The 12,374-nt window shown below is 49.3% G+C and overlaps 1 protein-coding gene across 1 annotated transcript in view; it reads right to left on the bottom strand.

Annotated features, from left to right (window-relative positions):
• NFE2L3 (NFE2 like bZIP transcription factor 3) overlaps positions 1 to 7,231 on the bottom strand; it is a gene marked incomplete at both ends in the record, with an annotated part of 30,367 nt that extends 23,136 nt beyond the window's left edge. Inside the window, one exon of the mRNA XM_084230597.1 lies at positions 6,650 to 7,231. Coding sequence (XP_084086723.1) covers positions 6,650 to 7,231 — 582 coding nt within the window. The remainder of the gene's footprint in view (positions 1 to 6,649) is intronic.
• Positions 7,232 to 12,374: the final 5,143 nt, after the last annotated feature.

The raw sequence follows: 12,374 nt of genomic DNA, 5'->3' as shown, positions 1-12,374 counted from the left end.
CTACTTTCTAGTTGGGACTCTGACCTTGAAGGACCCAGGACACTTTCCAGCTCCTGGTATCCTGGAAGTTCTGCAAGTCAACGTGCTCAACAAATGCTGGTGGAGCAGGCCTCCCCTGCATGAAAGTGCTGCCTGCAGGTTAAAGTGAAGATGCAGTTTCCACGCTTAAGACGCTGACTTCAAAGTAGAGGCTGCCAAGTCCCACAGAAGAAATAGTACAGAGAGCAACAGGGTTCAGAGGAAAGAACAACAAAAGTTAGCAGATGAGGTGACAGTTGAGATGAGTCTGAGAATGTAATAGTAAAATAATGAAAGTAAGAGGCAAGAGAGCATGAGGGGGCCTCCCCGGTGGCGCAGCAGTTGAGCGCTGGGTTGGGAAGCTGCCCGCGGCCTCTGCAGCGCCGGTTCGATCCCCGGCTGCTCCCCGGCCACCAGAGGAGGGTCCCGCATGGCCCGCAGACCTCTCCTGCCGCCCGCTGCTCCCCTCAGCAGTGTACTTCGGTCCTTCTGCCTGCTCTGCTCTCTGCTCTGGCTCTGGTGAATTCTCTCACCCTCCTGTGCTTCTGACTATACCCAGTGCTTGTATAAATAAATAAATAAAAATAAATCTTTAAAAAAAAAATGAAATATACTCTTAAAAAAAAAAAAAGAGAGAGCATGGGGATGGTCTGGGGGGAAGGGGAAACCTGTGCTGCAAAGTAGGCTGTGAGTAGAGGATCAGTGCTAGACAAACTCAGCTATGACCGCGTGGGGAGCCTTGAATGACAAAATATTGAACTGGTAGGTAATGAACAGGTAGTGGAGGCTCCCGCGTGGAACTGGAGAGATGAACCAAGTGTGCTTTAGAAACCTGCACCTGGCAGGTGCAGGTATAAATTGGGGAGGGGGTATTACAGAGGCCCAGCCGAATTAACAGCAGTAACTAAGGTTATTGGCTTGCCATAGACCGACATGCTGAACCTACATGATCCCATTTCATGATCACACCTCCCTAGGAACCTCCTACTACCCCATTTCACAGAGAAGGGACCCAGGCTCCCAGCAGTGAAGCAGAGTGCCCCGGATCACACAACCAGTCAGCGATGGAGTCAAGATCTATAGCTACCACGGCTGGTCTTACTCCAGGGCCAGCAAGATGACACTGGAGCTGCCTGTCTGCCTGCATCAGGGCCCAGGCTCTGTCTGCATTGACTTCCAAGCGAGCTGAGAAGGGGGAACGGAGAGGAGAATGCAAGGGACTGCAGAGATGATAACCTACCAACTGAGGCAAAGAACTGATTGGAACGATGGTTTAAACAAAGGTTGCCACGGTTGTTGTCCATAAAACAAGCAAAAAGCCCAGATTTCCTCCCGAGTATGTACCAAGTCCTACAGCAAATGATCTGGTCTGTGTGGCCAGCTGCCTTAGCTTTCAGGGGTTGGAGGCTACATGCTAGAGCAAGCTGAACACCCCGAGAATTGCCAGGAGAGAGATGGTGACTGAACAGACTGAATTGTATCCTTTAAAATCCATACATTGAAGTCTTAACTGTCAGTACCTCAGCATGTGAACTTATTTGGTAACTGGATTTTTGCAGACATTATTAGTTAAGAAGAGGTTAAAGTAGAGCAGGGTGGACCCCTAGTTCATAGCCTGGTGCCCCTAACAGAAGGAGATTTGGATACAAATGTGCACAGCGTCGAATGCCAAGTGAAGATGAAGGTGATGGAGTTGAAGCCGAGGGCCACCAAAGATTAACAGCTAGGAGGCGGGCCAGAGCAGATTCTCCCCCACAGCCCCACAGTTCTCAGAGGAACCCACCCTGACAACACCTTGATTTCCTTTTTTTTTTTTTCTTGCCTCCAGAACTGAGACAGTAAATTTCTTTTCTAATAACTTGGGACACTAATACAGTCACCCATGCCATCCTTGCCCATAAGATGTCCCTAGGAGATTTTACCAAGTCCATTAAAAAGTGAAAAGAAGAGCCTGACGTGAAACTTTATTGTACTGAAACGTACATAGTAATTGGGAGACTATTTCTGCACCCTATTTGGGAGTTGAAAATAGGCCAGGTTCTGACATTTCATTTATCTTCAACTGCCCAAGCATCACTGACTATCTTTGATTGTGAAACAAAATCCAGTTTTTACTTGAATGATCAGGGACCTTTGTTCTCTTTCTGTTACTCTTAGAAGCAAGTATTGGGGCTCCCTCCCCTGGTGGCACAAGGGGTTAAGTCTCAGCACTGTGAAGCTACAGGCAGCCACTGCAGCATGAGTTTGATCCCCAGCCAGGGAACTACCCACATGGCACAGCAGACCTCTCCTGTCTCTCCCGCTACTCCCCTCAGCAGTGTACTTTGGTCGATCTGCCTGTTCTGTTCCCCACTCTGTCTCTGGTGAATCCTCTCACCCCCCACACCTATGGCCTACACCCCCCCCCACTCTCGTATGCATAAATAAATAAAATGAATCTTAGAAAAAAAGAAGCAAATATTGACTGCATCTGGATCATCCTGTGACCTGAAGAAACCCAGTGCAATGGGCATTAAGTTCAGAGTCCTGCTGGACCCCTCACCCAGCAGAGGATCGTCATTCCAAGGCATGAAACCTGCATCAAGACAACCACCAGCCCTCTCAAGTGTGGCAGCAGCTTTCTGAAACACGGCTGCTGGCTGTAAGCTCCACCCCACCTTCAAATAAGTTCATGCCTTCAATTCTGCAAAAGTGGTGGATTTCTTGGCTTAATCCCTGCATTACTTTGAAGAATGTGTGCTTCCTCTGGTGTAAGTGAATGGCTGCGGTTATGAAGAGAAGTATGTTCTGGGGAATTCCGAGTTGTGTTTTCAGATAATGATTAACACAACTAAGAAATGAAACCTAACCTATACTTCTCTTAGTACTTGGAAAAACCCCCACTCCACAATATTTTGTACACATACAAAAATTATGGAAAATTGTATTTTCAAATCGGCACCTCCTACAATCCAAATAAGCCACCGGAATTATCTACTTAAAAATAAAACAGAACGATGATGTTCCTATGGAGCAAAGCATCCCCCCTCTTCAAAGTTAATAGTAGTTAACTCTTAATAAACACTTAAGATCTAACAGACACAGTTCTGAGCCCATCCCATGCAATGAGTTGTGTCATTCTCACATCAGCCTGTGGACAGGCACCTTTATTGTTCCCATTGTACAGGTGAGGAGAATGGAGCACAGAAAGGCTAAGTTTGCCCAAGGTCACAGAGCTTTAAATGGTGGAGTTGGGATCCAGAACTAGGCAGCCTGTTTCCCACATACCCCACCTCCTTCCCAAGCAACCAACCAAGCCAAACAAGCCAAAAGGGGATAAAGTGAGTGGGCACAGGTGAAGGAGGGTGGGTTGAGGATGAAGGCAAAAGAAGAGAACCCTATTCCAACACTGAGCTGGCACTTTACACCTGCTTCTCCCATTTAACTCTCATAATGCCCCTAAGGGAAGCATTCCTCTCCCACTTGACAGACATGGCACTGAGGCTCACTGAGATTAAGAGAACCTGTGCCAGGGCCAGTTAGTGATGTGCCCCTAAACCCAGACCTGGCAAAGCCCAGTGTTGTTTTTGGAGCCCATTTCTCCTGGAGTCGTGGTTTCAAACTGTAACCTTACATTATGAATGGCACAGTTGCTTTAAAAAGAGAGATTATTGGGGCCTCCCCGGTGGCGCAGCGGTTGAGCGCTGGGTTTGCGAAGCTGCCCGTGGCCTCTGCGGCGCCAGTTCCATCCCCGGCTGCTCCCCGGCCACCAGAGGAGGGTCCCACATGGCACGCAGACCTCTCCTGCCGCCCGCTGCTCCCCTCAGCAGTGTACTTTGGTCCTTCTGCCTGCTCTGCTCCCCGCTCTGGCTCTGGTGTCTGACTGTACCCAGTGCATGTATAAACCCTCCCGCGTCTGACTGTACCCAGTGCATGTATAAACAAAACAAACAAACAAACAAACAAATAAATAAAACATGCCTCTATTAAAAAAAAATTAAAAAAAAAAAGAGAGATTATTATTTAAAAAAAACCCAACTAATAAACCTAAAAAAAAAAGATCAGTGGCCCCAGGGTCAGGAGGCGGCCACCTCATGCCTGTCTGGAGAAACTGAGTCCAGCCATGTGCCTAATAACGTGCACATTTGGGATGAAGAGGCTCAGACTACTCTAGTTCCATTTATGACACGAATTAACTACAGCTTTAGCCAAGTCCCCTAACCTCGCAGGGCCTCTATTTTCCTTACGTATTGCTAAAACAAAAAACGCGCTCAATATGGGGTCACACCTGGCCACATTTCAAAACCAAGACTTAGTATCTAACTTAATTGCAGTTTCAGGCCCTCTCAAATGCAATCCAGACCTGTCCTGGTCACAGCGGCAGGTAATCTGCATAAGGTACACCTCCTGTCTCTCTCTGTCTCTCCGTCTCTCCCTCTCACACACACACCTTTCCCTTAAAGGAGGGTAGCCTTTAACGATCATTTTTTGTTTAAAACAATAAAACCTAGGGCCTCCCCGGTGGCGCAGCGGTTGAACGCTGGGTTGCGAAGCTGCCCGCGGCCTCTGCGGTGCCAGTTCGATCCCCGGCTGCTCCCCGGCCACCAGAGGAGGGTCCCGCATGGCCCGCAGACCTCTCCTGCCGCCCGCTGCTCCCCTCAGCAGTGTACTTCGGTCCTTCTGCCAGCTCTGCTCCCCGCTCTGGCTCTGGTGAATTCTCTCACCCTCCCGCGCTTCTGACTATACCCAGTGCTTGTATAAATAAAAATAAAAATCTTTAAAAAAATAAATAAATAAAACAATAAAACCTTGTCCAGTCAATTTCTGACAATAAAAATCTTCCATTTGGTACAAACCCTGGAGGCACCCTTCTATTGCCTAGATGGGATGCTGCTGGATTCATGAATCGTTTAATAAAGCCAATTAAATCTGTAAATTTACATGATTGATTTTTTTTTAAGAGTATAAAATGGATATAAGGATGCTGGCCTGCACAATTTTAGGCTGAGGTACAAGACATCACCAATTAAGGTGAGTTGACTGAAAACCCTAAGGTGCTTGACAGCTGATCATTTCCAGAAAGAACACAACGAGGTCATCACAGCTACCAAGGTCAGCAGGTCCACACATGTCTGCCAGTCAAGGCAACGCCAGGAGGATGGCCCCGTGTCAACTTCACCCTCCTTTACTAGGAAACCTGCACCCAAGATCTATCTCCAAGGAGATCTGGCTGGGCCTATGCTCCTAGAGCTTCCTCCCAGGCAGGTTTCTGGCTAAATAGGTATCAACCAGGTGATGCTAGAAGTGGAAGGGGAAGAGAAGTCCATGAACAGAATGGCCTCCCTTCCTCCAGATCCCTGCATACTTTGCAGCTGGTTGGCATTCAGCTGCGAGGTGGGCAGGGTGCCATCTGGTACAGCATGCAGCATTGGGTTTCACCACTGCATGTTACAGAATCATCAAAGGTAGCAGAACAGCACTCACCACTCATTAAGGAGGCAGAGGATTCAGGAGAGGCCGCCCCTAACAGGGTTTGAATGAGTGAGGGAGCGGGCAACCTGAAAACTGTTGGAGCCCACTAGGACTCTTAGGAACCCCCACCCCATCAGTTCCGGCCCCATAAAGGGGGAGGAATCAGATCTGCATAGCAGTGAATCACCAAGCACTTCGGCACAATGACCCTCCAGGAGAGGGTGGAGAAGCCCGTCTGGCAACTACCTACACAAACAGGGCAATTCTGAAGAGCAGCAAACAAACCTGCCTAGCCCCAATTTCCATTTTGCATAAGACTGCATACACAAAAACAACACCGGGGAACACTTGTTGGTCGATACCAACGGTTAACCCCAAAAGTTTGGACCAAAGGAGAATTAAAAAGATCCTTTTAAAGGAACTTCCTATTAGGTGGTTCTGTGGAAGTTGGTAGTAAGTGTCCTTAGACTTGACCCGGCCATTAGCTGTATCAACCCATCCAGGTGAACTTTGATTCTAAAGGAAGTTAAGCAGAACATCTGAACCATTAACCAAAGGGAATATTTTAGTTTCTAGATGACTGTCTGAGTGCCTGTTTTCTCTATGCTAATAAGGAATAACTAACAAATTCTAGGAGGGAGATTTATTAGGGTTAGGAACAAGCGGGCCCAACTGCCACCTGACCCCACAGTGGACAATGACCACGGCTCCTTAATCCGGGGGAGCAGCAAAAAGACGTGCAATTGAGTTCAAATAGGCCCGGAGCGCGGCTCCTAAGAGAAATGCGCATCCTCCACGAGGCCAAGGCCTCTCAAGGCACAGGGCCCAGAAAACATACATTAACATGAACACGAGGTACTGAAGAAAACAGTGGGCAAGTTAAATTCCAGCATCCTTCCTCTCCTCCCCATGCCCGAACTACTCGTGGTAGCCGTCCAACAAGGCGTCAAACCGAATGGTTTCACCCACTTATTTCTGAAAATGCGAAAAGACACAGCACTAATACCCTTCATTCGGATTCACAAGGAGAAAGAGGCGCAGTCTTCCCCAAACAGCAACCACCCAGGAGCCGAGGGTGAAAGGGGAGAGTAGGCACCCCTTTCCTAGTTCCCTCCCCATCCTCCAGGGCTCCGGGCCAGCTTCCCCTTGCACCTCGCTGGCGTCCCGGCTCTCGAGTTACCTCGTTCGCGCGTCCGGCGGCGTCCGGAACGAGAGCCGTCGGTTCAGCCGGCTGTGCCTCCTCCTCCCCGGCTGCCAAGGGGCTACTCTGGGTCGCCCGGGGATCCCCGTTGCCCCCCGGCGCTGCCTGGCTGCCGCCGTCCACGCTGGCGCCGATCCCTCCGGTGGAAGAGGCAGCAGCGGCGCCGAGCAGCCCGTGGGCCCCGTCGGCGTCCCCGGCCGTGACGCTGTGCACCAGCCACGCATCCACCCGGGTGCGGGGGATATAGGGCACCCCGAGTGCGCGCACCTCCCGGAGCAGCCGGCCTTCCGACGGGCCAGCGGGGTCCGGCCCCCAGCCCTTGGGGTGCAGGTGGTCTGCGCGCCCCCAACCGCCCCAGGCCGGGAAGGTGCTGAGCGCGTAGGCGGAGCTCGTCGGGCCGCCCTCGAGCAGCAGCTCGTCCCGGAACAGGGTGGGCGGCGGGAGCAGCAGGTAGAGGTCTAGGTCCAGGTCCAGGTCCACGCGGAGCCCCGCCAAGCTCAGCAGGAGGGTGAGGTGCAGGAGGCCGCCGCCGTCCGACCACCAAGGCTTCAGGTACTTCATCTTCCGCCGAGCCCCCGGGGACGCCCCAGACGGCGCCCGCGGGTCCCAGCGCTCCCGCCGCCGCTGCGGCACGTGCGGACCCCGCGCCCCGCCGCCACCTGCCCGGAAGAGACGGGGAAATGAAACAATGGGCCCGGGCTCTCAGCGGCCGTCGTGGGCTCCCCAAGCCGGGCACAAAGGCGCTCGCCGGGCGGCCGACGACGTGCCCCGGGCTCAGGAAAGGCGGGGAGGAGCCACCTGCACGCCCAGCCCGCCCGCCCCGGCGCCCCGGCGCCCCGCAGCTCCGCGCGGCGGCCACACGCTCCGCCCCGGGCCGCGGGCTCAGCCGCCGGGGACACGCCCCCGGCCGCCGGGCCAGCCCGCGTGGGAGGGGCCGGCGCGGGGCGTGGCTCTTCCGCTCAAATGCTCTTTATTGGGGGGATCGCAAAGCTTCCTGGGAATAGAAGTTGCTCTGGGCTGAAAGTGTGCCCCCCCCCTGCGCCGGTGCGCTGGCGACTGTATTTGAAAGAGCCAAGTGGGAGGCAGGGAGGTGAGGAATGGTAAGGGCAGGGTGTGTAGAGTGGGGTACATCGAGGCGTGTAGAGTGGGGTACATCGAGGCGGTGGGCAGCTTGCAAAGGGCTTCCATCCACGTGGGAACAGTGGGTTCAGAAACTGGATTCTGGATTCACATGCACTATGTGTGCATCTGTGTGCACACATGAGTAAGTGTGTGTGACCTTTACAAAAATTTGTGTGACCTTGAATAAGTCACTTCTCTGTGCCTCAGTTCTCTTATCTGTAAAATGGGACTAATGCTATCTCTCTGATAGTGATTGATGATATCAGATGAAATGGAATATGTAAAGCTCAGAGTTTGACATGTAGATTCCACGGTTGCTATTGGAATCAAACAGCAAGTTCCAGTAAGCAACTCCTACCCTCCTACAACCCCTCCCCCCGCCCTGCTCCAGCCTCACAGACTTCTCATTGTTCCCTGGGCATCTCCTGCACAATGCTAGGCCTTTCCTCATGGTCTCCTTTGTTCTTAAGTGAGGGTTAAGTGCAACAGCTCTGGAATTATCCTTCGGAGTTCAAAGCCCCCTCCACCGCCTACTAGCCTGGACCTTAGACACTTGACTCACTCTGTGCCTCAGTTTTCTCACTGTAAAATGGGACTAATAATAGCACCTACTCAGCACACCTGTAGTGATCCCCAGAAGAGGTGCATGTAAACCACCAAACACAGCACTTGGTAGGTAGGAATGCTGTTACCCATTATTTGTGTTGCGCATCCTCCAAGGTTTAACCCTTCAAATAAGTCCTCTGAATTTTCCCCATTTCCAATTAGTTTCTTCCCCATCTGCTCTCCCACAGTGCTTTCTCCTTATGCCAACATTGCAACACTTGGCATAGTTCACTTTTTATTGTGGTTGAGGATTGGTTTGATTCGTCTACTATAAATTCTTGACGGTAAAAAACCTGTTTGGCTCACCTTTGTGCCCACACAGCACTGGGCTTTGCAATGTAGGTTTTACTAACCCTAAGTCCCTTTGTTGGGGGCGGGGGGGGGGGAGAGAAGAAGGGGATACCAACAAGGGGTTTGCAGTTGTGTAAGAGTTGAGCAAGACTTGTTTTTAAAAACCCCTTCCAGGGCTTGGTTTTCTTCTCTCTTGGAATCAGTATGTTAGGGGGAAAGGATGTCCTAAACCTAATTCTATGCAGTCTTTGTGGACTCCACCCCCACCCCAGGCCAAAGCCACTGGGAACTCCAAATCCCATCACCACCAAAGGGAAGGTGGCTGGGACCTGAGGGTGGGGTTAAGCAGCCAGGTTGGTATAAAGCCAGGCACGTGGGCTTTGGAGGGGTCCCCCATTTTGACTCTCTTCCAGCTCCCAGCGTCCGGCCAGCTCGGAGAGTGCTTTTTGGGTTTCCAGGTCGGCGGATCGGGTAGGACGCATTAAAGACTTTATTTCCCTATTTTCTCCCTGAGTTGTACATTTTCCTTATTTCCTTTTCCCTTGTAAATAAACCTTTTATTAACCTTTTGAGTATGCCTGTAGCGGAGTATTAATAAGTCCCTTATAAGCGTGCGGGTGGACCCACAGACAGGAACCCGTTCAATATCAGGGCTGCCTTATAACAGCTGGCGCCCAACGTGGTTTCCAAGCTTCACCCGTGGTTGACCAGCCCAAAGTAATTTTTCTTGCATTGGTCACCATAAAGCGCACTAGGTCTGCCCTATAACAAATAGATTTCAGTTTGAGCCAGGAGAGCAGTGGCAGTAGTTCTTTCTGCTTTAAATCTTCGAGGATGGTTGGAGGAAGTGAAGAGACAGAAAGAGATGGAGATGCTGCTGGGTTAGTGAGAGTTGGAACAGAAGTTCCATTTCACAGCACTTGGTCCCTGGACAGGGGATTTGGGTTCTGGGACTGGGTTCTAGATTCAGGTTTCACTGAGGGCATTCTTCACTGCCTGACACAGTGCAGGATAGAAAATGGAGTTCTTTTGGTTGGTAAATTTGTGACTTCATTAGGGAGGGAAAAATGTACTCAAGTGCCAAAATAGTGAGGAGACATAAATGACTAGAGAGGAAGTGTACAACCAGGTGAAAACAGAAATGGTACCTTCTTTAAGGTAGAATCTTCCAGAATCTTGCACAAAGTTGGTGCCCCAAAATTTTTTTTTTCAATTGAAATGAGGATTTTACAGTTGAGATTTATTTTGAGGGATCTGCATAGACTAGGATCAGAGTATAGGAGGGGCTCACCCCTCAATTTTTGTAATGTGAATTATTTACCATAGTATGCCAGACTTAGTTCAAAAGTGTGACTGGTGAAAAGAAGGGCACAGGAAAGAACCTTGAAGTAAAATATTAAACAGGATACTCACACACCCTTGACCTTATCACAACAAAACTCCCTTTTATATGGAGAGAAAATGAAGTAAGATTAGAAGGAATGATTTCTTGGGTTTTGTTTTGTTTTATTTTAATTTCTAGAACCCCTCCGTTCACAAATAGCCAAAAGAAAAAAGTGCAAGCCATTGTTTTATAAAAACCTTGAAAAGTTATCTGCATTTAAGACCCTTTAGTGGTTCACAACCAGTGCTAGTCTGCAAATTGTTTCTGGTCTAGATCAAGTGAGGCATAGAATTAAGAGTACTTAGAAATTTTTATGGCACTGACATTGTCATGACATCCAACACGTGGCCAGTGGGTTTGCTTTTTCATGCCACTGTTACTTTATTTTTCTAGATATTAATTTATTTATTTTACAAAATGCTGACCTACTACAGATTGGAGTGGGGGTGAGGGCTTGGAGGGATAAGGGCTGCTCTTTCAGCAGGTTTAGTTTGAGAAGCACTGCCTCAAAAGGCATCCCAGGGTTGTAGAAAGGTTAGAAGGTGATGTCTAGTCCTCACATGTGCGCTGAGCCTAGTGAGTGGCTTCTCACAAATACAGTATGGCAAAGGTGACGGGATGATTAGATTTCAAGATTAGGTTATGAACAGATTTTGAGTTGATTCTGGCTGCTGTAACAAAATTATCATTGTACTGGTTTATAAAATAGCAGAAAGTTATTGCTTATAGTTCTGTTACAGGGCAGGGAGAGGGGCAACCCAGAGCCCACAAACCTACCTACTCTAAATGGGTTCTGCCATCCACCGCATCAACACAAAACATATGAGACTTTAATGGGAGGGAACTTTAATATAGTTAGAAAACAATACAGGAAAGGCAAACAATCTAGTTTCTAAAGCAAGAACCCAAAGTCACCCATCCCCTCGTGGGTAAAAGTCCACCCAAGCAGGATTGGCCCAGAGCAAGGCCCCAAAGCCTATCACAAGTCTAAAGCACCTTCCAGTGAGGACCTGCAGAAAAGCATCAGAAACAACCAGACAAGTCTGAAGGGAAAAGAGCAAAATCAAGACAAAAACCACCATTGTCACCTCCCCACGGGTCTCTCACCCACATCTGTGTCACCCAGTCCACGACCAAAAGGCAAACACAGTTTCTTCACGTCTCTCTGCTCCATGTGCCTCCTCCAGGTCTCCTTCTGGCTCTCCACCCTGCTTCCCTCCTCAGTCTCCTCTGCAGCTTCTTCTCTCTCTGCTCAGCTCCACCCTCCTTTCTGGGTGGGGTAGGAAACCTGGAACCTCCCCCTTTCCTGGGGGCCACCCTGTTACAGTTCTAGAACTGAAAGTCTAAGCTCCCGTTGCTGGCATGTTTGGGTTCAGGTGACAGCAAACTGCTGACTTCTTACTTACCAAAAATGGTGGAAGGAGCAAGGGAGCTTTCCCAGTGGCTTTTTATAAGTATAGTAATCCCATAGGGATGGCACCACCCTCAAGATCTAATCACCTCCCACAGGCCCCAACTCCTAATATCAATCACCTTTGGTGGGTATATTTCACCATATGACTTTGAGGAGGGGCACAGACTTTCAGACCATAGCACTTACCTTCTCCTTCCACTTCTCATGCTTTCCCTCTTGGAGAGAGCGGCCATTCTGTGAGCATCCCCACGTAGAAGCTCATGTGGCACTGGTGTCTTCAGCCAATACCCAGTGAGAATCTGAGGTCAGCCAGATGACTAAGCGCTGACCCGATCTTCCGTGCTTGAGGGTTGACCTGACTATAGCTCTAGCCAACTCTTTGATCAAAGTTTTGGAATGACCCCAAGCCAGAGGTCATCTAAACCCCACATGGGCACCTGCAGAAATGACTCTAAGATAATAGATTTGTTTCAGGACACTAAGTTGTAATTTGTTACACAACCTAGATAACTAATACACCCTGTGTCAGAAGTGGATGCCAGACAAGTAGAAGACAAAACTACAAATGCAACTGTAGTTGAGCCAAGCAGTAATATAGACAATAAATGATTTATAAATGGGAAGGCAAATGACAGTGATACATTCTGGCCCTAAGATGTAATAATCTGTTTTACCCCTTTAAATGTAAGATTACAACTTGGCATGAAAGGTAGTTACTGTTGTGAAGTGAGCACACTTGCTTTTCTCCATGGCAATTTCTTATATCTATCCAAAATCAGCAAGGAAGAAGATGGATCAGAACCTTGGCATTCTTCTTTTAGAAGGTTGCTGCTAATATTAACTATAGGAAATTTAAATTTGTGGTAGAAATCCTAAGATTAAAAGAG

The sequence above is a fragment of the Talpa europaea genome, assembly GCF_964194135.1.
Source record: "Talpa europaea genome assembly, chromosome: 3".
Lineage (NCBI taxonomy): Eukaryota > Metazoa > Chordata > Mammalia > Eulipotyphla > Talpidae > Talpa > Talpa europaea.
This window is presented reverse-complemented; position numbering and strand designations above follow the sequence as displayed.